The sequence below is a fragment of the Pan troglodytes genome, chromosome 9 (assembly GCF_028858775.2).
Source record: "Pan troglodytes isolate AG18354 chromosome 9, NHGRI_mPanTro3-v2.0_pri, whole genome shotgun sequence".
Lineage (NCBI taxonomy): Eukaryota > Metazoa > Chordata > Mammalia > Primates > Hominidae > Pan > Pan troglodytes.
The window spans coordinates 136,229,097-136,254,175 of NC_072407.2; the positions used below are offsets into that span (position 1 = coordinate 136,229,097).

Here is a 25,079-nt window from a genome sequence, read left to right on the forward strand (position 1 = left end):
GGGAGGAAAATCTAACTATACACACACACACACACACACAAGAATATTTACAGGATCTTAAAATTTTCTCTTCCTCCTTTATAGATTTGATAAATTAGAAATGCCTTTTTTACTTTAGTGCTGATCCAATGATACTTTTACTTTAAAAACACTAAGATTCCTCCAAAGCATTTTCCATGTATCAATCTCTCGGTTTTTATGAGGGGTTCTTGCACAGAGGAGACAGTCAAGAAATCCTAGCGTGAAATTGACTTGAGGAAAACAGCAACTACCAGTGCTGGCAGCAGCCGCAGTTTGGGCCCCGGATCCAGACTCCTACATCTAGATGTGATTGCCTGCTCTGCCACTGACTAATTGTGTGGCTTTGTTACCGAAATGCCAGGGGTTCAGTCTAGGTCCTGCTGCTCACCGCACAGAAAGCCGATGACTGAGATGACAAGTATTGAGAGGAAGAAGCTTTAATCGGCTGCTGCAGCCGCGGAGATGGGAGCTCAGTCTCAAATCCATCTCCCTGAGGGACTAAAACTAGGGAGTCGTATACCAGGGAAGAAATGTACCGATGTGTAAGAAAGCAGAAACTAGGAAGGGGCACGGAGGCAATTGTGATGAATGAGGGGTCTGGCATCTCGTCTGGATGTAGTGATCTGGTGAGTTCCAGTTCTTTGATACCTGTTTTGAGAGGCCTGAAGGTCTCTGAGGAAGGAACTCAGATAAAACAAATATAAGGTTCAAGCTTTAACACCAGAAGGTCAATTTCTATGTTTATCCAAAAAACTATCTATGGGACTACTGGGTCACTGGGTCGCTTTCGGCTTTAAGCAAAATTACCACAACCCTCTTTAGCTTGTTTCGCCATGTATATTGGAGATCATAAAAGCTTCTACCTCATAGCATGGTTGGTGAATCAAGAGGAAGAATAAAGGGCTCAGAACAGAGCATATCAAGCAAAGCGTTCTCAATCAATATTAGCATTATTAACCTCTTTCATAAACGAACATAGTGAGCCCTCCAGAGAATAAAGGGCTTTCTTAGACGTACACGGGTGGCAGGCTGAAGGTCTAAAGCACAACTCTTCCCAGGACCTTTAAGGTATTTAAGACTGTGTCTGGGAGTCTGTGGTGCTGAACACCTAATATTTCTGGTCTGCCTCTCTTCTGGGTAAATGACAGGAATGCATTTCCCTTTTGTCAATTTTACAAAAACATAAGCACATGAGCACATTGCTAAGATTTTTTCCCAGGGTCTTAGAAAGAAGGGGTCCATACAGGCCAGGCCTGTAATCTCAGTGCTTTGAGAGGCCTAGGTGGGAGTATCGCTTGAGCCCAGGAGTTTGAGGCCAGCCCTGGCAACATAGCAAGACCCCATCTCTATAAAAAATGTAAAAACTAGCTGGGTGTGTTGGTGCGCACCTGCAGTCCTAGCTAATCAGGAGACTGAGGTGGGAGGTCATGGCTTGAACCCAGGAGTTTGAGGCTGCAGTGAGCTATGATTGTGCCACTGTACTCCAGCCTGAGTGACAGAGCAAGACCCTGTCTAATAAAGGAAAAAAAAAAAAAAGGAGGGGGCCATATACAGGTTTCACAGGTTAGGAGCCCAGAAGCTTCAGCTTCATCAGCTTCACAGTGAATTTCCCACCGTCCATAAAATTTGCATTGTCTAAATACTATTTTTTTTTTTTGAGATGGAGTCTTGCTCTATCGCCAGGCTGGAGTGCCGTGCCGCAATCTTGGCTCACTCCAACCTCCGCCTCGTGGGTTCAAGCGATTCTCCTGCCTTAGCCTCCCGAGTAGCTGGGATTACAGGCATGCGCCACCACATCCAGCTAATTTTTGTATTTTTAGTAGAGACAGGGTTTCACCATGTTGGCCAGGATGGTCTCGATCTCCTGACCTCGTGATCCACCTGCCTCGGTTTCTTAAAGTGCTGAGATTACAGGCGTGAGCCACTGAGCCTGGCCCTAAATACTTCCATATGCATTATTCTTACCACAAATTTGTTTCCTCTTTGGCACCCAGAAAGCCTTGCTATTCTAGGGCACTGTGGTCAGTAAAAGCCCCGTGTGGCTGGAAGCTCTCCGTGTCCGTATGGACCCGGTAGGGGGACAGGGGGACTGCCGCGTGGACAGGGGGACTGCTGCAGTGGACGGGGGACTGCCGCAGTGGTGTGGTAAACAGACTGGAGCAGCATGGCTCTGTGCATCTCCACCGCAGCAATTCCAGGTTAGTAACCCACACCAGAAGAAAGCGGAGAGGGACCCTCGGGGGCCAGAGAATGAAGTGGGATGCCCAACTGGCCAGTCCTTCCAACTGAAAATAAACCCCAGACACCAGGGGTGGATGAGGAGGGACACAATGAGCCAGGGTGAGAGAATGTCTTTCCATTGCTTGGAGTGGAGAAAAATGTGCCACTGCAACCTCCCTGTGAAAAGGCAGGGCCCTCAAAGCTTCTCCCACACTGCAGGCAGGACCCAGGTTCTTTGTCACCACGTGTGAGTGTCGAGTGTGGATGCACCAGCTCCTTGTCCCTGTCTTTCCCAGCTCCCTGCCCCTTTCACCCAGTCTCTGGATCTGGAACCAGAGCATCCTGGGGCTGGGGAGAGTGCAAAATCATGCACCTCCTATCACCACAAACAGAAAGCATGCACCTCCCATCACCACAAACACAAAGCATGCACCTCCCGTCACCACGAACAGAAAGCATGCACCTCCCGTCACCACGAACAGAAAGCATGCACCTCCCGTCACCACGAACAGAAAGCATGCACCTCCCGTCACCACGAACAGAAAGCATGCACCTCCCGTCACCACGAACAGAAAGCATGCACCTCCCGTCACCACGAACAGAAAGCATGCACCTCCCGTCACCACGAACAGAAAGCATGCACCTCCCGTCACCACGAACGGAAAGCATGCACCTCCCGTCACCACGAACGGAAAGCATGCACCTCCCGTCACCACGAACGGAAAGCATGCACCTCCCATCACCACAAACAGAAAGGAATCTCAGCTTTCCTCCACTAGGGGGTAGTTAGTCCCACAGAAAAGAAAGGGATGCCCAATTCCCACCCCAGCTGAGAAGCAGGTGTCTCAAGTCTGAGGCAGCCATCACTGCCCAGGAAAGATGGGGCCTGGGGTTAATTTTCTAGTGTGCGCTCTTCGGCATGGTTCAGTTCTCTGCCTCCCCAACTTCAGTATGGGCATCACCATTGCCTCAAGTCTTTATATAAACAATGCTCCAAGACAGTCCACTGGTTACTTTCCCCAACCCTCACCTGGATGAAGATCCTGAGCCTGCCACACAGAAATTCTGGTCTTTCAACAGAAAATCTGGAAGTTTCTATTGAAACTTCCATTTTGTCTGTAAACCAATGTGTGGGCATAAGAGTCTTCCACCAGACTTGAAGGTGATCAGAGTCTGAGAAGCATATTTGAATCATCTCTTCATCCTCAGTGCCTTCCTGGCACATAGTAGGGAACTCAATGTTTATTGAACAAATAGAAAAAGACTGGAAAAAAAGGATCATCAGCAATGATCGCTTCTTGCAGCTACTGGCAAATCTCACACCGTAACAGGGAAGATATCCCATCAAAAGTCAACTCATGGCTGGGCGCAGTGGCTCACGCCTGTAATCCCAGCACTTCGGGAGGCTGAGGCAGATGGATCACCTGAGGTCAGGAGTTTGAGACCAGCCTGGCTAACATGGCAAAACCCTGTCTCTACTAAAAATACAAAAATTAGCAGGGCATGGTGGCGGGCGTCTGTAGTCCCAGCTACTCAGGAGGCGGAGGCAGGAGAATCACTTGAACCCAGGAGGTGGAGGTTGCAGTGAGCCGAGATCACGCCACTGCACTCTAGCCTGGGCAACAGAGCGAGACTCTGTCTCGTACAAACAAACAAGCAAACAAAACCAAAAAACAAAACAAAAGCAGCACAGGGAGTGAAAAGGCAAACTCAGAGGCAACACACTGTGTAATCCATTTATGTGGCATTCTGGAATCAATGCCATTATAGAGTTTGAAAACAGGTTAGTGCTGCCAGGGCTTAGAGTTAGTGATGGGAGGAATATCTACACACGGGTGGCATGGGAGCCCTGTGGTGTCCAGGCAGGTCTGCAGACCGGCTGCACAGGGGCAGCCCAGTATTGCCTCCCTCCCTGCCCACAGTTCCGAGCTTGCTTAGGGGAGAGCGCAGGTGATCAAGGATTTGAGTCAAGGCAAGGTGGGAGAACAGGGCAGTGGCGAGACAGGTGGTTGGGTCTGGGCTTCAGTGTTTAAGTAAGGAGTTCTGTGCCTGAGATTCAGGCCCCAAGGGCAGGGTTCAGGAAGCCCCTGTGCTCCATGGCATTCCTCAGGGAGAAGCCTGACCAGAGGCAAGACTTTCTGAGGCCCAAAGCTCTGAGAAAGTGATTGTGCCCCCTCCCCATCCCCACAAACAATATTGAACTGTAAAGGGGTCTGGTATGCCAAGGAGTTGGATTTTATTCTGTAGTAACTGATACCCACATACAAAAGAATAAAATTGGCCAGGCGTGGTAGCTTATCCTTGTAATCCCAGTACTTTGAGAGATTGAGGAGGCAGGTCACTTGAGCCCAGGAGTTGGAGACCAACCTGGGCAACACTGTGAGACCCCATCTCTACAAAAAATACAAAAATTAGCCTGGCATGATGGTGTGCACCTCTGGTCTCCCAAAGCGCTGGGATTACAGGTGTGAGCCACCACGCCCAGCCGAAAAAACAGAAGAATTTTTAAGCCTTCTAATATTTGGATATAGTTTTCCATGTTCCCATAGTTTATTTTATAGACCTGATGGTTTAGAAGCATTTCACTTTCTGCTTTGCTAGCCACGTGGTTATACTTTAAGTGCATTTGTGTGCTTTTCCTGAAGCATTTTCACCTAGGCCATCTCACTTAGTTTGAACAAGAGCAGTGCTTCGCACGCGGCTGCTTGCTGAGCAGAGTCCAGCGAACTGAATTGGGCAATATGAGACTGAATCTTTCCATTCCAGGGCCTTCAGATCCCAGCTGTCAACAGCCTGCTGTGTGACGTCACTGAAAGCCTCTGTGCTCTAGTTTCCTCACTGATAAAGGAGGGATACTAATGGTACCCGCTTTCTGGTGCTGTGAGAGTTAAGAGACAATAGACAGAAATGTCAAACATGTAGAACTGTGCCTGGCACACGAGTGCTTGGTAAATGTCAGCTATTCATAACAGAGGAAAAAACCTGGTGAAAATAAATCACTTTTGGATAAGGATTTTAATATTCTTACAGACACTCCCCATCCAGCTCTTTGCTCAATGGATCAGGTTATCTGCAAGGACAGCAGCCTCTTGCTGGGTGCCCCATGGAGACAGCGATCTTCCCTCCTCTCTTACCTTCTCAAGGGTGGCCCTTTTCCATCACCAAGGCTGCACTCATGCAGAGAGGAAGCCTTCCACCCCGACCTGATCAGGCTGATTAACTTCAACTCCCAGGGGAAAAGACTCTTGCGAACACATTTTAACCTTGGGTTCTCACCTAGAGTTCTGCATGATTTTCCATTTCCTTAACTAATGAATGCATCTAGCAGACTCAGTCCCTAAAAAAGGCACATTTGAATAACAGCCAGAGCCTGGTGGCTGAGCTGGGCTGCCGCCGGCTGAGCACCTCCTTTAGAAAGGCCTGCACTTGAGCGTTAGTTACCCTGTGGAGGGACAGGAGGAGGCCGGCTGCTTCACTTCCCTCTGCTGGGAGTGGCCCTGCGTGATGGGGTGCATATCCACTTCATTTATTTTTTAATCTGTGGGAGACAGATTATCAATTTACTTAAAGTTTGAATGTCTGTAAGGACAAAATTTAAAGCTAGGGCTCTGAAGATCTCTAGCAGGGATGTATCTGTCATCTACCTATCCCTCCGTCTCAGCCTGTTAACTGCGTGTCATCATGGGTTAAATTAATTACTAAGAGACCACGGAGTCCATTTTATAGCTCAAATGAGCATTTTTCATTTCCTGTAGTAAACATGACTTAAGTAAACAAAGAGTTTCTCTAACAAGGATGGCTTACAAGTAGAAGTGGCTAAATTTTCACTTTTATAAATTTTGCTGCTTTTTATTAACTATCAATAAACCTAGAAAGATGATCTTACAAGTAAACAACAGATTTTGCATACTTTAACCTTAAAGATATCTCTGCCTCAACTCTTTGTTCACAGCTCTCTGACACTGGAATATTAATAGTTGATCATCTTTCCCTTTAATTTTTCACTGATAATATTAGTTCCTAACCCAGGTTTTTGGATCTCACAAGGGTTCTTATTATACAGTTGTCACATACATTTCTTTAAGAAGTTCAACCTAAGAAGAAATCAAGAATTGTCTTTTCTGGTTCATACATTAACTCCTATAGGGTTGTCCACTACTAAAGCAACAGAAAGTGCTGCCTTCTTTTTCTGGAAGCTGCTGTTCTTACAAGAGAGCAATTTAGGAGCAGGAATTGTGCTTTATTAACATCAAAGCACTGGCACAGGAAGTTTGCACACTCAGCTCTGGGAGCTTTTTGATGCTTTCTGCCTGCTTTGGGAAATTAGCTCTTTGTTTCATTATCAGTTATCTGGATGGAAACTGAAGGGAAAAATATTGATTTTTTTTTTTTTTAATAAATTGTACCAGGATGCTGGGTCTGCGGTCCTAGTGGCTGGTCTTTCCTGTGCTTGGGATGTTGGCCTTGTAGAGTTACTTCTGTAATCTCAAGACAGAAACTGACAGCTTTGTTTGATCAAAATTGTTACTTCACCTTGCACATTTTCAAGAGTTCTACAGGTTTAATGAGCACAGAAATCTGGGGGAACTTTCACTCTCCAGGGCTCCTTCATAGAGGTTCTCAAATACTCCATCAGCAGAGGGGAGCCCCAGATGGCAAAAGGACACAGGATGTGTCATCTTTCAAATGAACCAATAATCCATTCTTTGATTCTTCTACCTTTGTCAAAATTCCTCCAGCAACGCCTGCAGAAAATCACAATTCTTGATACATAGCTTGTTCCAATAAAGCACCACAGCATTTCTAGTGACTGCAGACCCAGCTGTCAAACTCTTTCAACTTGATAGAGAATATGTACACAAAACCTATAGCTGTCATCATACTTAATAGTGAAAAACAGAATGTTTTCCAGCTGACACTGGGGACAAGGTAACAGTGTCAGTTCCTGCCGCTCTTATTCAACACAGAAATTTTAGTCATCATACTAAGACACACAAAAAAAGGAATAAAAAGCCACGCAGACTGGAAAGGTAGAAATAAAACTCTCCATATTTGCAGATGACATGATTATCTACATGGAAAATGCCAAGTAATACACAAATAACCTCTTAAAATTAATAGGTGAGTTTGCCAAGGTCACAGGATATGAGATCAACATGAGAAACACAATCACATTTCTGTATGCTAACAACAAACATGTAAAAACTGAAATAAAAATAATAACAGTTTAAGTCTCTCGAGAGCAAAGGAAATATTTAAGTATAAACCTAACAAAACATGCATAGGATCTGATGTTGAAAAAAATCACACAATTCTGATGAAAGAAGTGAAAAAAAAAACTAAATAGACAGACATACCATGTTCATGGGTTGGAAGATTCAACATAATAAGGATACAATTCTCAATTTGATCCATTGGTTGATTGCAATTCCTCTCGAAATACCAACATGGCTTTTTGTAGAAACAGACAAGTTTATTCTAAATTTTATGTGGGAAGGCAGAAGCCCTAGAATACTTTAAACTTGACAAAGAAGAATAAAGTGTGTGGCTGTAAAACCAAACTGTACAAAATTATTAACAGTTCATTGCTTGCAGTCGAAAAAATGAGGAAAAGGTGGACGATCTAGGAAACTTTCAGGGAGCTAAGGCGTCGGAGAGCAAAGTATCCTTGTAAGGAATGAGACAAGATAAACTCCCTCCCCTACACACAATATTTTCAGAGAACTACATTCTTGGTTTCAGCCTGATGTCATAGGCTGTGTTCTTTGCAATGGAAGAAGCAAAGACTTCAAAGGGAGAAATCGGAAGATTTCTTTTTTCATCGTAGGGACTTCACATCAGCGTTTCCAAAACCGAGTCCACCGCCTTTTCCCTCTACGCAGCCTCTATCCCTTCCTGTGTTTCCCACCTCAATAAACGTCCCCGCCAAGTTACTTCAGCCTGAAACATGCGGCCTCCCGGACTCCTCTCTGTGTCACCGACCTCTTGCGCGCAGTTCTCCGGAGCTGGCGGTTTAACCTCACAAGTCTTCCCGGAACCCGTGCCCTCCTCCTGGGCGGCGTTACCACCGTGAGCGCCTACCTGAGAGGACGCCTGTTCTCATCCAGCCTCCACCCTGCAGCCGAGTCATCTCCGTAACACGAACACCTGCTTAGTTTCTGCTGGAAACCGTTGAATAGTCCCCACTGTTTTCTGGAAGGGTCTGGGCAGCTCGGCGTTGCGTCCACGGCCCCACCAGGCCTCTGCCTCCTGCAGGTCCCGCTCCTTAGTCACCAAAGCATCCGCCGCGCTCGCACCGGCTGTGAAGCGGTGCTCGGGCCGCTCCCGCCGAGGGAACGGCCTTCCCAAGGCCCTGCGCTCCAATTCTCGCTCGTTTACCGAGAGGTAGCCGCGTCGGGGAGCTAGAATTCTCCAGGGACTCTCTCCTGCACTTCGTGGCCCTCGGTGGAATCCTCGTTTTAGGATCTGCCCGCCGTTTCCACTCGTGCGCGCGGCGCGGAGACCGCCTGCTCTGCCCCGCGCTGGGCTCTCTCCGCCTCTCTCCCACGCGCCGGCCTTCCGGTGCCAGCTGGCTGTCGACCCAGGTTAGGAAGCCCGAGGTCGGGGCGTTACCCCAAGGGCCCTCCCGCTTTCCCTCCGAGGGCAGAGAGGCGTCCGCGCCCGGACGGACTGCGGGAACACCTGGAGCGCCGGCGGAGCTCGGCTGTCCTCGCGGTAGGGAGCCCGACGCGCATCCTTGGGACCCGGACCCGGCGCCCGCGCCTCGGAACGGATTTCCGCCTCGGCTGCACGCGCAGCGCGCCGACCTGAGCCTGCCCCGCGGAACCGGGCTCGAGTCCCGGCCCGAGCGCGGCGTCGGGGCCAGCGGAGAGGGGCGGAAGCCGCAAGGGACCCTCGGCGCCTCGGCCTCGCCGCGATGAAGTCCTCGCCCCTCCTCAGGTGACGGATCGCCGCTGCCGTCCCGGGCTGCCCACCACCCCAGCGCGTGCCTGGGAGCCTCCACCCTCCCCGCGTTCTGTGGCCAGCCACGCGCCCCAGGCACGCGCCGCGACAGGCCGCGTCACCAAGCCCGCTCTCCCCAGCTTTCCTCTGCAGATCCCCTGGCTACCCCCACCCTGCGGAGGGGCTGTTCACCAGATGCCGGAAAATCAGGGTTGGGCATGCAGGCCAGGGGCTCCAGCGGCTGGGCACCGTGTCCTTCCCGAAGCTGGTGGTGGAAGTGCGCCCGCCTCCACCTCTCCCAGGCACCCACCAGCACTGCCCAGCCCTGTCTGTAGGGTCTAGGACTGAACGTCTGTCCCCGGCCTTCATCCTGACTGAAGAGGACTGGCCGGGTGATGCCGCGCTGTCCTGGCCCTGGGCCCGCCTGGAAGACCCGCCTGTGTCGCGGGCCCCCTCCCTGGCTCTGGCCTCTAAAGCGCCCCCGGCACAGCTTCCCGGCCCTTGCAGCCTGGTGGGGCCAGAACCTTCCCCTTGTCACTGTTGTCCTTTCTCCTTTCAGCCCGTGTCTCTCCTGGAAGAGAATGGCGGGCATCTTTTTCCTGCCATTTATCTCATCAGGTTTTGCTCCTCGGTTTAAGCAGGAAGAGAACTTCATGCTTGGAAGAGCGCATCCGTCCCCGCCTAGGTTTGCTTGAGAGCTACATTCCTGGGGAGGGAGGGGAGCGATCTCTCCTTTCTTGGAGAAAATAATATCGCGAATATGCACAGAACACGTCCTACTAACAAAAACTTCTTTTTTTCGCTAGGGTTTCAGCCGTGCCTCCGAGCCCTCTCCCGAATCCTCTCTCCCTTTCCACTTTCTTTCCCTCGCCCGCCCCCTCCAGGTTTAATTGGTCTCATCTGACCCCTCTGGAGCTGAAGAATCGATCTGTGGGACTTGGAACTGAAAGCACAGGTCGGGGTAAGCCCCACTTCACACTGGAGGGCCACAAGTTCCTGATCTTCGGGGGCTCCATCCACTATTTCCGGGTGCCCAGGGAGTACTGGAGGGACCGCCTGCTGAAGCTGAAGGCCTGTGGCTTCAATACTGTCACCACGTGAGTGCCGGCCCCTCACCTCCAGGATCTTGTTACCCTACAAGTGCATCCTGGCCGGGAGCCTGAGCCTCCGATTTTGGGGGCCCAGCGTGAGGACTTACCTTCCGCACAGTCGTTTCCAGCACATACATTTAATGCTTAAGCGTCCAGCTGTCACTTAGTCTCATGCTGAGTTTGCTCTGTGATCAAAGACTTGGATAGGGGTTAGTGGGAGAATCTCAAGGGAGGGGGTTATTTCCTCAGGATTCTGTCTGTCTAATGAAGGAACACCAGGCGCCCTTGGGAGCACTCAGTTTAATGACATAAGCTTAAGGCACACTTACAGATAAATATGTACTTACAGATACATGCATGTTTTTAAACCAAAAAAAAATTTTTTTTTTGAGACAGAGTTTGTTGTTCTGTTTGTTGCTCAGGCTGGAGTGCAGTGGCCCGATCTTAGCTCATGGCAGCTTCTACTTCTCTGGCTCAGGTGATCCTCCTGCCTCAGCCTCCTGAACAGCTGGGGCCACAGGTGCATGCCACCACACCAGGCTAATTTTTTGAATTGTTTGTAGAGATGGACTTTCGCCATGTTGCCTGGGCTGGTCTCAAACTCCTGGACTCAAGCAGTTCACCCTTTAAAAGGGAACACCACGGTCGTCCTCATGCCTGTATACAACTGACCAGCCACCCTGTATGACCACAGAAAAGCAAAACTGCTCCAGAATCAGAGGCCCTGTCCTCCTGAGGGCCTGCCACCACCATTTTGTGGCAAGCTTACCATCACACTCACTGTAAAGGAGAAGATGCTTAGAGGGCCCTGTGCCTTATTGCAGAGCTGGTATTGAAGGGTGAATTTGAAGCTGAGAGGCAGTAAATTGATAACTGGTTTATTTAAAATGCAACGAATTTAATCAGAAATAATCGTTGAGCTTTATTGAGAGCTGCTACTGCATGTATTGGGGGGGCAATATAGTTTTTCTTCACTGTTCTTTTGAATTGCTGAATTACATCGGCAATTTTTCTGATAGTCAAGCAGCCATGTGGTACTGGTATAAACTCTGCTTGGCTCTGAGATATGCACACATTACATACACACAGATTGCTAGACTTTATTTGCTAGTGTTTTATTTCAAATGTGTTTATGATTATAAGCAAAACTGATTTAAAATTTTATTTTGTTAGTATTCTTGTCCAGGTTTGAATCAATCTTATAATAAGCTCATAAAGTGAATAAATCTTTTCTTACTTACTGGAAATATTTTGCACAAGAATTATCTTTACCCTGAAAGTTTCTTAAGATTCACCTGTAAACTCTGTGACTACTATCTTTTGTGGTTTGTGAGGTGAAGGGTTTGGGGACGACATAGCTCTTCGAATGGTTATTAACTCATGTCCTCTATTTCTTCTTGAATACATCCTGCTCTCCCCCTTTTTTTCTTTCCTTTCTTTTTTCTTTCTGTTTTCTTTTTCTTTTTTTTTTTTTTTGAGATGGAGTCTTGCTCTGTTGCCCAGGCTGGAGTGCAGTGGCGCGATCTCTGCTCACTGCAACCTCCCCATCCTGGGTTCAAGTGATTCTCCTGCCTCACCCTCCTGAGTAGCTGGGATTATGGCTCCCGCCACCACACCCGGCTAATTTTTGTATTTTTAGTAGAGATGGGGTTTCACCATATCGGTCAGGCTGGTCTCAAACTCCTGACCTCAGGTGATCCGCCTGTCTCGGCCTCCCAAAGTGCTGGGATTACAGGTGTGAGCCACCTCGCCCAGCCTTCTTTCTTCTTTTGAACCCACTGGGACTTAAGAAATTTTTCCTTTCTTTCCTGTACTCACTTGGAAGTTATATACATCACATTGTATATTTTGGCTGTTTTTTTTCTTTTTTCTTAATCTTATCTATTTCTATTTAGTCTTTCCAAATAACTAGCTTGTAGCTTTGTTAACACTCTCTGTATATTTCGGATTTATATTTCACAGTTCCTGAGTTATGTGTAATTTCCTTTTCTCTACTTTATTAAATTTAGTATCTTCTCCTCTCTGTCCTTCTCAGTTTCCTCCACCTCCTTCTTCTTTTTCCCTGAGTTAAAATTTAGCTTCTTTTATTTCCAGTCTTTTGTGTTTTCTAATATATTCCTTCAAAGATATGAATGTTTCTCTGAGTGTTGCTTTGGTTATATAGCCCACAAATTTTGCTATATAGTGCTTTGAATGTCATTTATTTTCAAATATTTCCTAAGTTTTGATGTTGTTTCTATTAGCTATTTGGGAATACGCTTTCTGTTTTATTTATTTATTTATTTATTTAAATTTTACTATTTTTAACTGTGATTTTTAAATTTGTTTGCATTTATCTTGGGATCATGGACTATGTGATATAGGTTTTTGGAATTTGTTGAGATTTACTTTGTGACATAGTACATGCCAATATTTTACAACAGTTTCATGCATTTTAAATTTTGGTCTTTTAAATTTTACGTTCTTTTTTCATACTTAGTTGTACAGATGCGCTTTTTAAGGGAATGTAGATGCTCCATCTGTTGGCTACTGGATTCTCTATGTATTTATTACATGCCGACTTTTAATTACGCAGTTCAAATCTGTATCCTTACAAGTTTCTTCTTTTTCTTTTTTGCTGCTTATTTTCTTTGTTTCTTAGAGGGGTACTTTAAATCTTTTCACTGTGATGATAACTGATGTATCCATGTCCTCTCTAATTCAGTCAGCTTCTCCTTTACTTACAACAAGCCATGTTGTAACTTACAACGTACAACAAGCCATGTTGTAACTTACAACGTACAACAAGCCATGTTGTAACTTACAACGTACAACAAGCCATGTTGTAACTTACAACGTACAACAAGCCATGTTGTTAAGCTCACAGAAGGCCATGATTAGTATGTCTTCTTGGTGGGCCATACAGTCAGTTCTACGATGTATTGTCAAAAATCTCTGCACTGCACACAATTGTGTAATAAAAACCACAGGGCTTATAGGAAACATGATGTTAAGGGGCATAACACTCAAACATGTTGCCAGTGGCACAAAAAAAGACAGTTGCCTAGTGAACTATGCCTGGTATACCTAATAAAATTTTTACTCATAGCCCTATGGGGGAGGGTCCCGTGGGGGCCCTTCTTACTAAGGTCTAAAGGTAGTACCCTTACTAGATTTACTGTAACTCCACTATCTTCACAGAAACTCCTCATTTATTCTTATTTTGACTAACTCACAGCAATAATTTATAAGGAAGATGCAGACATTTTTGTTTTTGTTCTCTTTTTTAATTTGTACTTTTAATGAGTGTTACAATAGGGCAGTAAGTGGAAGAATTTATATACAAATCCCAAGAAATCTAGCATCATAGGGTAATTGGCAGCTTGAACCACAACTGGATAACAGAGCAAGGAACGATTAAAGATGGTCATGGTTAGTGTAATAGAGGTTTAATTTCCACTGGTAACTTCAACTTATTTCAAAATAGAGCTATGCATGGTTTTGGCTTGGATTTGGGGCAGACCTAACAATTTGGAGGAAGAAATAAGAAGATACTCATCATACTTCCCTTTCACCTCTTCTAGCTATGTTCCATGGAATCTGCATGAGCCAGAAAGAGGCAAATTTGACTTCTCTGGGAACCTGGACCTGGAGTATGTGGTGTTGCTGCTTCTGTGAACTGGCCAGGGGCAGGGGCACAGAGGTGGCTACTGGGGATGGATTAGCAACCAAAGAGAACCAGGGAGGGACCTCGGTCTGGAGCCCTGTTCCAGGACTGTGACAGGCCCTGCACCCAGGACCCAGACGCTCCCCAGTTGTTACCTGTCACCCAGAGGGACTGGGCCTGCAGCCTCTGGGCCCCACTTCTCCACTGCAGCCCAGAGGGGCAGAAGACCCTGGGAGCCACCCGACTCTGCATGGGGTCCGGCTGCCTGGGCTGGGGCAGGGCGGCCCCTCTAGGCTAGTAAGGCTATTGGGTCAGGTTCACTGTTAAGGCCCCTGTGCCCTGGCTGTCACCCTTCCTCCTCAGGCCCCTGATGGGGCTGTGCAGAGGCTCTGAGGCTGGGAGCAGCTCAGGCCACCGACCTGGTGTGGGAGTCCCCACTCTTTGGGGGTGGGGCCAAGTCATCCCTTTACCCCACCAGGCAGCTCCTCCGCCCTGTGATGTGTGTGGCCCCCACCCGGCCTCATCCTGGGCCGTCGTGGGAGGGGCTGACGATGTGGACCTCCCTAGGGCCTTCGTCCTGATGGCCGCAGAGATCGGGCTGTGGGTGATTCTGCGTCCAGGCCCCTACATCTGCAGTGAGATGGACCTTGGGGGCTTGCCCAGGTAAGCGGGGCTACAATCCCAGAGTCGTGGTTCTAGCGAAGTATTTGCTTTAAAAAAAGTGAATTTCAATCTAGTAACAAGGAAAGTAACCTTTATTCACGGAGCCGATGGGAGGTGTGCTGCCCCATGCCACGCACCGTGCCTGTGTTGTCTTGTGTGAAGCCTGCGGTACTGCGGTGGCGGGGGGCGGGGTGCAGTTGTCATCCCCGATTCACAGATGGAGAAGCTCCAGACATTGGTCCTGGGGCCTTGGGCGTGCGGTCAAGAGGGTGTGCGCAGGGAGAGGTGGCCACAAGAAGCTCCCACTCTTCTTTCCCCATGCAGGAGGGGCTGTGGCCTCCTCTGTCCTTCTCAAAATGCCCTGGGAAGAAAGGGACCAGAAGCTTTAAGGCCTGCAAGGGAAGGTTCTGACGACTCGGCTTGTTTTGAAAACTTCTGATCTTTCGCTTATTTTGTGAGGGGAAGGCTGCCTTTCCATGCAGTGAGACCACCCTCAGCTCCCCTCCCTTCCCTCTTGCTTTTCTTTGCCTTGTTCTCTCCTCTGTGATTCTGGCCCCCAGCCCAGACTGCTGAGGGTCAGGGTGAGACTCCAAGACTCCTCTCTGCCACCCCCGTGGTGGGCAGGGCTTCCTGGGGAATCTGGGGCTCTGCCTCCAGTGAGCACCTCTGCACCTCAGAGTCAGGTGAGGCCTTTGCTTTTCTCCAGGATGAAGAGAGAGGTCTTTGCTTTTCTCCAGGGGCAGAGAAAGCCTGAGCTGAGGGGAGTGGAGTTTTCAGGAAGCAGTGACTCCCGGCATAGCTTGGCTGGAGGCCTGCCTGGCACTTCCCCAGTGACCTGGAGTGGGTGGAGTATCATTGGCACGTAGGCTCCTGCCCTGAGCCTGAAGCCTTAGCCCTTAGTGGAAATGTGACACTGTGCCTAAGGAAATTTTTTCTGTTCCCAAGAATTTTTTTTTTTAAGACGGAGTCTTGCTCTCGTCACCCAGGCTGGAGTCCAGTGGCGCGATCTCGGCTTGCTGCAACCTCTGCCTCCCGGGTTCAAGCGATTCTCCTGCCTCAGCCTCCTGAGTAGCTGGGATTACAGGCGCCCACCACCACACCCGGCTAATTTCTGTACTTTTAGTAGAGACGGGAGTTTCGCCACGTTGGCCAGGCTGGTCTCGAACTCCTGACCTCAGGTGATCTGCCCACCTTGGCCTCCCAAAGTGCTGGGATTATAGGCATGAATCACTGCGCCTGACCAAAAAATGTTTTCAATAAACTGAAAAAGAATGGAGAGTGTTCACCAAAAGGTAGAAGAAAAAGCTCTTTAAGACATGGCTGTAAGAGCCTTGACAGGCCAGCCCCTCAGTCAGACCAAACAGAGCTGAAGGCCTTTCCGAAGTTGTGAAGTGCCTTGGAGGTGGAGGCGGCTGTTTCCTTTCAAATCCCACATGTCTGTGAGAATGGTCTGAAAGTCTCACGCGGCACAGATCTTTCCAGGACCCCTGAGTGCTCCGGGACCAGGGGTGTGAGGCAGCTGGGCAGATGTGCGGCGAGCCGGGGCAGCTCTGAGCCCACTCCTGCTTCCCTCTCCCAACCTGTCTCAGACCCTGACCCCGCCCCTCTTGCCCCCAGCTGGCTCCTGCAAGACCCCCGGTTACTGTTGAGGACAACCAACAAGAGCTTCATTGAAGCAGTTGAGAAGTATTTTGACCACCTGATTCCCAGAGTGATTCCTCTCCAGGTAAAGCCAAATTATCCCCTGCATCTTTCTTACGTGCCCTTTAGGGAAAGAGTTTGTTCTGGCTTGATCACTGAAGAGGCCACATGCAGTCTCCATGAACAATTGAGTTGACTTTCTTGTAACCTTGAGTTCTGGACCCTTGGCTTGAGGTCAGAAGCACTGACCTGTCCTGTCCTTGTTGTCCGGGTAAGCTTGCCCACAAGGCAGGGACTGGTTGTCCACATGAACTTACTATTCATCAAGCTTGCCAATCTTCCCATTGCTTCTTTCCACTTTTGACATGGCAAAAAGACTCAGAAGGTACAAATGAATTTTTGGTCAGATAAAAATCTCACCTTCCACCCTGTCCCAAAGCCATTTAGTTGCCCTTTCAGGGGACAACCAATTTTACTAGATTTTGTGTCTCTTTTTAGAGATTTTATCAACACAGAAGCAAATTATACACACATGTCTATGTACACAGACACGAACACATAGACACCTACATCCATTTACATTAAAAATAATGTATATCCTTTTTAATATAAAAATATATGATTCCTCTCAGGCATTTTTCTTTTGTTACTTGAAATATATAGATTTGAAACCAGCCACTCTTTTTAGTGCCTGCACACTGTTCCCTAGTAGGGATGTATCATAATTCATTTAACAGGAATTCAGTCCAGGCTTGGTGACTCATGCCTATAATCCCAGCATTTTGGGAGGCTGAGGCAGGGGGGTCACTTGAGGTCAGGAGTTCGAGATCAGCCTGACCAACATGGGAAACTCCGTCTCTACTAAAAATACAAAAAAATTAGCTGGGCATGGTGGCACATACCTGTAACCCCAGCTACTCAGCTGGCTGAGACAAGAGAATCACTTGAACCTGGGAGGCAGAGGTTACAGTGAGACAAGATCATGCTGCCGCACTCCAGCCTGGGCAACAGAGTGAGACTCCGTCTCAAAAAACAAAACGAAACAAAAAAACAAAACTCAGGAATTCATATCCTATTCATGGACATTTGGATTTTCCATTTATGTTGTAAAAAAATAACTTGCACCCCCCCGTTCTGTGTCTGTGTAAGTCTACCTGCTATTGCCCTGCATTCTAGTTTGATTTACTCCTACAGATGGGAAGAACACAGGTGCCATGCATTGCCTCTTTTTTTTTTTTTTTTTGAGACAGAGTCTCACTCTGTTGCCCAGGCTGGAGTGCAGTGGCTTGATCTCGGCTCACTGCAAGCTCCACCTCCTGGGTTCACGCCATTCTCCTGCCTCAGCCTCCCAAGTAGCTGGGACTACAGGTGCCCACCACCATGCCCGGCTAATTTTTTGTATTTTTAGTAGAGATGGGGTTTCACTGTGTTAGCCAGGATGGTCTTGATCTCCTGACCTCGTGATCCCACCACCTCTGCCTCCCAAAGTGCTGGGATTAAAGGTGTGAGCCACTGTGCCCGGCAGCATTGCCTTCTTTATGGTGTACCCAGACCTCATGCACTTGATAAGAAACGCCTTCATTTTTACCATGGCAACCTAGAGCACACAGTCAGGTCTGTGACAAAAAAAGAACATTGTACTGTGCGGTCTACAAGACAGCATTGTTTGATCATTGTAATTTTTTAAAATTTAAACAACATAACTCTTCCAAAAGAGAAGATGCACTTGGATATTAAGTAAAAATAGTTCAAGGACACGTCTCTTGATGCAGCTCGAGATGGGATAAAAATCTAGATTATGGCCTGGCATGCTGGCTCAAGGCTGTAATCCCAGCACTTTGGGAGGCCAAAGTGGGAGGACTGCTTGAGCCCAGGAGTACAAGACCAGCCTGAGCAACATAGTGAGACCACAACTCTACAAAAAATACAAAAATTCGAGAGCGTGGTGAGCACCTGTAGTCCCAACTACTCGGGAAGCTAAGGTGGGAGAATGGCTTGAGCCCAGTTGCAGTGACCTGAGATCGTGCCTCTGAACTCCAGCCTGGGTGACAGAGCAAGACCTTGTCTCAAAAACAAACCAAAAAAACACCTGGATTTTTAGGTAGTAGTAGGCTGATATCTTACTCTTCTGTTTGGGAGTAAATATGGCAAACATATAGATCTAGGCCTTTGTAACTAATTTGGAATCATGAATTGTGAGTTCTTTTTTTTTTTTTTTTGGAGACGGAGTCTCACTCTGTTGCCCAGGCTGGAGTACAGTTGTGTGACCTCGGCTCACCGCAACTTCCGCCTCCTGGGTTCAAGCAATTCTCCTGCCTCAGCTTCCTGAATAGCTGGGATTACAGGCACCAACCACCATGCCTGGCTAATTTTTGTATTTTTAGTAGAGACGGGGTTTCACCATGTTGCCCAGGCTGATCTCAAACTCTTGACCTCAGGTGATCCATCTGCCTCGGCCTCCCAAAGGGCTGGGATTACAGGCATGAGCCACAGAACCCAGCCTGTGAGTTGTTCTTATTAGGATAATTATAAAGAGAAGAATCGAGGGATAACAAAGGAAGAATGTGAGATCGAGCTTAGGAATGGTGTTGCTGCAATACAGCTTTGAGAGACGGGCACTGCTGAGAGGAAGAAAACCCTGTCTTTAGGATTAAACTCTGGCTCCGTTAGGTGGAGTTGAGGTACATCTTTTGTTTGAAGGGCTGAAGCTGTATGTGTCTGTTTGCATTTCTGCAATCTAGATGGGACTCAGTGGCAGGAGTGAGCCTCAAAACCAGAAAGACTGGTGGCCAGGCGCGGTGGCTCACGCCTGTAATCCCAGCACTGTGGGAGGCCGAGGTGGGTGGATCACGAGGTCAGGAGATGGAGACCATCTTGGCAAACACGGTGAAACCCCGTCTCTACTAAAAAATAGAAAAAATTAGCTGGGCGTGGTGGCGGGCGCCTGTAGTCCCAGCCGCTCGGGAAGCTGACGCAGGAGAATGACGTGAACGCGGGAGGCGGAGCTTGCAGTGAGCCAAGATGGCGCCACACTGCACTCCAGCCTGGGGGACAGTGAGACTCCGTCTCGAAAAAAAACAAAAACCCGGAAAGACTGATTATTTGGATGGAAGTTTTACCAGAAGCACAAATGCCGTTCACATGCACATGTATGCAACGAGGAAAGCTAATTTACAGGCATCCCATTGAACTGTGGGAAATGCTAGGAAACTTTTAAGAAGCAAGGAATTATAAGGGTAAGTGAAATGTAATGCCCCATACCTTGCACTAATTTAATTATTGATACATCATTAGTATTTTAAGGTCCCTTTACTGAATTGGTTGTCATTATTGTTTTAATTATTATGTAAAAATAATTTTTAGAGTGCATTACTGGTTTACGTGGGACTTTTATTCTTATCCTGTTTATTTCACAAGGCCGACTGAAAATTCCTCTGCAATGGGGTTTTTAGAAGTCTCACCCTTCGGGTTGGAGAGAACTGATACTGTTCAATAATAAAAACAATTGTTCTCAACTCACTCGCTGAGAATATTTATGTCCATCCAGCGAGTAATTGCTGAGCACCAGGCCCTGTGTGGTCACTGCTGGGTGTACCAGGCACAGTGGAGAGGCCATGCGTCCACTCGGGGGGCAGGCGTGGCGCTGCCCTGTGGAGGCAAACAGAATCTCAGTAGGAGCTGTGGGAAGCCAGCACGCCTGGGCAGAGGGTGAGGCGGGAAGGAGGCAGAGGGGAACCTGCAAAGGAAAAGCTGACAGTCATGCCTGTTCTCCTTCCTTAGTGCCCTCAGAGCCAGCATTCCTTTATCCAAGAGGGAGGAACGCACTATAAAGCTGGCCATTTATGCTGTAGGCAGTGGGGACCCCGGGCCTGCTGTATGTTGGGACAAAAAGCTCAGACCTTGGCTTTCCAGCACTCAGGCTGCCTTCTCTGTGGCTGGGCTCCAAGGAGAAGGAAATGCACCAGACTGTGGAAGGACCCTGAAAGAGGATACTCTGAAAAGGCCTTTGAGTTTAGCATAACTAGGTCAATGTTGATGGTCTGGATGGCAGGATGGGCTGGAAGCTTTCCCAAGGGAGTTTGAGGAGTGAGTTAAAAGCAAGAAAGCAGGAGATGTGGGTGTAGATGACCGGTAGCTCTTCTAGGAAGTGTGGCTCTTAATGAGGAGAGTGGGAAGAGGGGAACATTCCTGGGCCTCTGCCCCCATCTTTCTTGATGCGGAGGGTCCTGAGTAAGTTTCCATGATCATGGAGGTCAGCTTGTTGCAAAGGAAGGTCAAAGGCACAGAGGGGAGAGGGGCTGTGCCCAGAGCCACGTTCCTGATCAGGCAGTGGAAGGCCGTGGGACCCACACGCAAGTGGTGGCATAAGCCTAAGGCAGGAGGGAGGTGGGAATATGGATGGGATTGGCGTGGAAGCAGGTGCATTTGTAGGTTTGAGGGCTCAAATTTAAGTAGCCAGTGTGAGAAGCAGAGGGAAACCTGGCAGTTACGTACTGCAACGCACTAGGGAAGGCGGCTCCCACAGCAGCCAAGTGACCCAGCAGACTCTTAACTCCAGCGCTGGAGCAGAGCGTGCAGACCACAGGGGCCGTGGATCAGAGCCTGCCACACCAGCTGTGCAGCCTTCAGCAGCAAGCCCAGAGACTCCAGGCTTTTGCCCCAAATAGCCTCACTCTTTAACCCTCCTATGCTTGTTTCTCAGTACCGCCAGGGAGGCCCTGTCATCGCGGTGCAAGTGGAGAATGAGTATGGCTCATTCAATAAGGATAAAACATACATGCCGTATCTCCACAAGGTAAGAGGGCCTTGGTTTGGCCCCATGTTTACATGCCTCCTTCCTCCTCTGTGCGTTTCTGATTCCTGGATGCATGAGTGATCGGGCTGGACACTGTACTTTCTGAGAATGTTGGCCTGTGAACACGGGGTGCTGAGGGGTGCCGGCCCACTGCATAGCTGAAAATTTGCGTATAACTTTTGACTCCCTCAAAATTTAGTCACTAATAGTCTACTGTTGACTGGAAGCCTTACCAATAATAAACAGTTGATTAATGCAGGTTTTGTATATCTATTATATACTGTATTCTTACAGCAAAGTAAGCTTCAGAAAAGAAAATGTTACTAAGAAAATCATAAGGAACAGAAAATGTATTGACTTCTCATTAAGCAGAAATGGATCATGGTAAAGGTCTTTATCCTCATCATCTTCAGGTTCAACAGGCTGAGGGGGAGGAGGAAGAGGTGGAGGAGGAGGAGTTGGTTTTGCTGACTCAGGGGTGGCAGAAGAGGTGGAGGAGGTGGCAGGAGAGGCAGGGGATTGTAACTCGTATTGAAAAAAATCCGAGTATAAGTGGATCCGCACAGTTCAAACCTGTGTTCTTCAGGGTTCAACTGTAGATCAAGTTCATTTTCTGTTGTGAATTTACAGCAGTCAAGACGATCACTATGTACCTAAATAACTTTATTAGAAGACAGAACATGGCGTTAAAGCGCTATTCCTTTCTGCTTCCTGTCTCTGTGACCCACGACTCTCATTAAAGCTGGGGCTGGTGAATCTTCCTCCACTGTAAATAATGCTTCAAGAACTTAGTGATGGGACTCTCAGCTTGAAGCTTTCTGGCCTGTAAGATAAACGTCGTCTCTTCTGTCCCTCTTGCTTCTTCACGGAGGGACTGTCAGGCCGGGGAATAACTGCAGTCCTGCCTGCTGTCCTTCCTGGTGGCTCAGCCCCTGCTGGCCCCTGACTTCCCACATTCAGAAAGCTGATGAGAGTTCAGTCTCAACTGAACCCCACCGTGGGCTGTCAAGCAGAGTGCAGGGCTGCAGGGTTGGCCTGAGCCGTCCTGACTCCGCCCTTGCCTCTGCAGCACTGCCTGTGCGGAGACCTCTGGCTGGAGGCCGGGGCCGGAAGGAGAGGGGTCCCCAGCTGGGCAAAGTGGGGAGGAGGGCGGGGCTGGACTTCATCCACGTGCTGGCTCCCGCCCTATAGCTGTGGCTTCTGGAGGTGGACAAGGTCAGAGAATAATTTCCCTCCCTGTCTTTTCCCAGGGAATGCATGGCTGCCCTGAATCGGTTGTATTCAGCCAGCATTATTTAATCCGTTGTGTTCAGCCAGCATTATTTAACCAGTTGTATTCAGCCAGCATTATTTAATCGGTTGTATTCAGCCAGCATTATTTAACCAGTTGTATTCAGCCAGCATTATTTAATCGGTTGTATTCAGCCAGCATTATTTAACCAGTTGTATTCAGCCAGCATTATTTAATCGGTTGTATTCAGCCAGCATTATTTAACCAGTTGTATTCAGCCAGCATTATTTGTTTTTGATTTTAAAATTTACCGGCTGTGCTCAGTGGCTCATGCCTAGAATCCCAGCACTTTGTGAGGCTGAGGTGGGTGGATCACCTGAGGTCAGGAGTTCTAGACCAACCTGGCCAATGTGTCAAAACTCTGTCTCTACTAAAAATACAAAAATTAGCTGGGCGTGGTGGTGCACACCTGTAATCGCAGCTACTCAGGAGGCTGAGGCAGGAAAATCACTTGAACCTGGGAGATGGAGGTTGCAGTGAGCCGAGATTATGCCACTGGACTCCAGCCTGGGTGACAGAGTGAGACTCATCCCCTGCCCCCCCCCCCAAAAAAAAAAAAAGAAAAGAAAAAAAAAGAAAAGAAAAACCATTCAACTCCACTCCCAGGCCCAGGTCTGACTCGATAAGCACAGGAGACGCACAGCCAGGCCCTGGCTATCTGGCCTCGTGACCATGGTTTTTCAGATTAGATGTCCCCATGCCTGCAGCCATGGCAGGCTTCCTTGTTCCCCTTGACAATGTTCGGCAGCACCTGAGCTTGGTGAATTCCCTGATGGTTCTCGGGACCCCATAGCTGCAGCCTCTCCCCTTCCAGCACAGAGTGGTTCCCTGGTCTTCTTCCTCTTCTTTCAGTGACTTAGATCCTCTTCCCGGGCATTTCCTGGTAAACTCAACCCTTTTTTTCCCTGGAGGCTTTGATCATGGGGTGTCAGAACCCACACTCGACCGATTTTAGGGTCATTCCCCACAAAAATCACCAGGCTGAGACCGAGACAGTGATTTCCCCCAATTTACTAAGTTGCAGAAGGTCAGACTCTGAATTCAAACCCGTGTCTAGCTCCCATCTCACCCAACTGAACCATGCTCTGTTTAGTTTCCGATTTCCTCATATAGTCGTCCCTCAGCATCCATGGAGGATTGATTCCAGGGCCGCTGTGGACACAAAATCGGTCGGTGTTCAAGTTCTTGACATAAAATGGTGTGGCATTTCCCATGCAACCTATGCACATCCTCCCATATGCTTTTTTTTTTTTTTTTTTTTTTCCGAGATAGTTTCACTCTGTCACCTAGGCTGGCGTGATCTCGGTTCATTGCAACCTCTACCTCTGGTTTCAAGCAATTCTTGTGACTCAGCCTCCCGAGTAGCTGGAATTACAGGTATGCGTCACCACACCTGGCTAATTAGAGACAGGGTTTCACCATGTTGGCCAAGCTGGTCTCAAACTCTTGACCTCAAGTGATCTGCCTGCCTCGACCTCCCAAAGTGCTGGCATGAGCCACTATGCCTGGCCTCTCCCATGTACTTTAACTTATCTCTAGATTACTTCTAATACCCAATACGATGTAAATGCTACATAAATAGTTGCTATATAGTACTCTTTAGGAAATAATGATGAGAAAAATGCCTGTGCATGTTCAGTACAGATGCAATTAAGAAATATATTTTTGGCCAGGCGTGGTGGCTCATACCTGTAATCTGAGTGCTTTGGGAGTACAAGGCAGGAGGCTCACTTCAGGCCAGGAGTTTGAGACCAGGCTGGGCAACATAGTGAGCCCCCGTTTCTACTAAAGAAAAAAAAATTAGCTGGACATGGTGGCGTGTGCCTGTAGTCCTAGCTACTCAGGAGGCTGAGGTGGTAAGATGGCTTGAATCCAGGAGTTTAAGGTTATAGTGAGCTATGATCGTGCCACTGCACTCCAGCCCGGGGAAACACAGCAAGACCCTGTCTCTAAAAAAAATTTAAAATTAAAAAAGTAAAAACATATTTCTGACTGTGATTGCAGAATGCATGGATGCAGAACCCATCAATATGGGGAGCTGTATGTATTTCTTTTTTCCCATGGGAATGAGGGAATTGGGTTCATTTTGGTTAATTTTCTCAACAGGCCCTGCTGAGAAGAGGGATTGTGGAGCTTCTGTTGACCTCTGATGGTGAGAAACATGTGCTGAGCGGCCACACCAAAGGAGGTACACATTTAGAGTTAGTTCACAGGAGAACAGGGCTCTCAGCCAGCCGGTATAAATCTTGAACACACTGCAGAGAAAACCAAGTGCATCTCGATACCTCCCTTTCCCGTGTCCACTGGGATGGATCCTGGAGTTCGATGTTCCATGTTACAATAAATGAGGACTCAAGGTCAAGGCTCAGGGCCACTCACGGCTCCCTCTCTTGGCCTTGCTCCTGCCATCTTTAAACACAGCAGCACTGGAGCTCCTCTGTTCTCAGGACGCCTTTCCATCTCCCATAGTTTTTCTGTGGCAAGAAATCTGCATTGGTGCTGCACCTGGCTTGGGATCAGGGCCGTCTCCACTAACTTGGGAAACCACAGGGAGAACCAGAAGATGGGTGTTGTGTCAGGAACCCCGCCTAGATCCGGTTCCATTCCTGGGATCCTACCGCCCAAGGCTCCGTGTGGACACTTAGGAGATCCTAGAGAATTAAGTGGCAGGAAGATTCTGGACGGACTCATCAGATGGCAATAGTGAGGGACGCGCCCAGGAGTGAGCAGGCGAGCGGGGCGAGCTGCTGCCGGCGGCTGCCGTTCTGC

General features: G+C 48.2%; 1 protein-coding gene across 4 annotated transcripts in view; it reads left to right on the forward strand.

Moving 5' to 3' along the window:
- Positions 1-4,466: 4,466 nt before the first annotated feature.
- Positions 4,467-25,079, forward strand: part of GLB1L3 (galactosidase beta 1 like 3) — a 57,704-nt gene continuing 37,091 nt past the window's right edge. For 3 of the 4 annotated variants that reach the window (XR_010147719.1, XM_063784620.1, XM_024347496.3), the window contains exons 1-7: positions 4,467-9,868; positions 9,990-10,280; positions 13,838-13,906; positions 14,488-14,583; positions 16,201-16,309; positions 20,927-21,019; positions 24,417-24,498. Coding sequence is in view for 3 of the 4 variants with exons in the window: in XM_063784620.1 (XP_063640690.1) it covers positions 9,579-9,868; positions 9,990-10,280; positions 13,838-13,906; positions 14,488-14,583; positions 16,201-16,309; positions 20,927-21,019; positions 24,417-24,498 (1,030 nt within the window). In the remaining variant the exon portion in view is untranslated. The remainder of the gene's footprint in view (positions 9,869-9,989; positions 10,281-13,837; positions 13,907-14,487; positions 14,584-16,200; positions 16,310-20,926; positions 21,020-24,416; positions 24,499-25,079) is intronic. The other variant, XM_001156615.8, reaches the window with a different exon arrangement.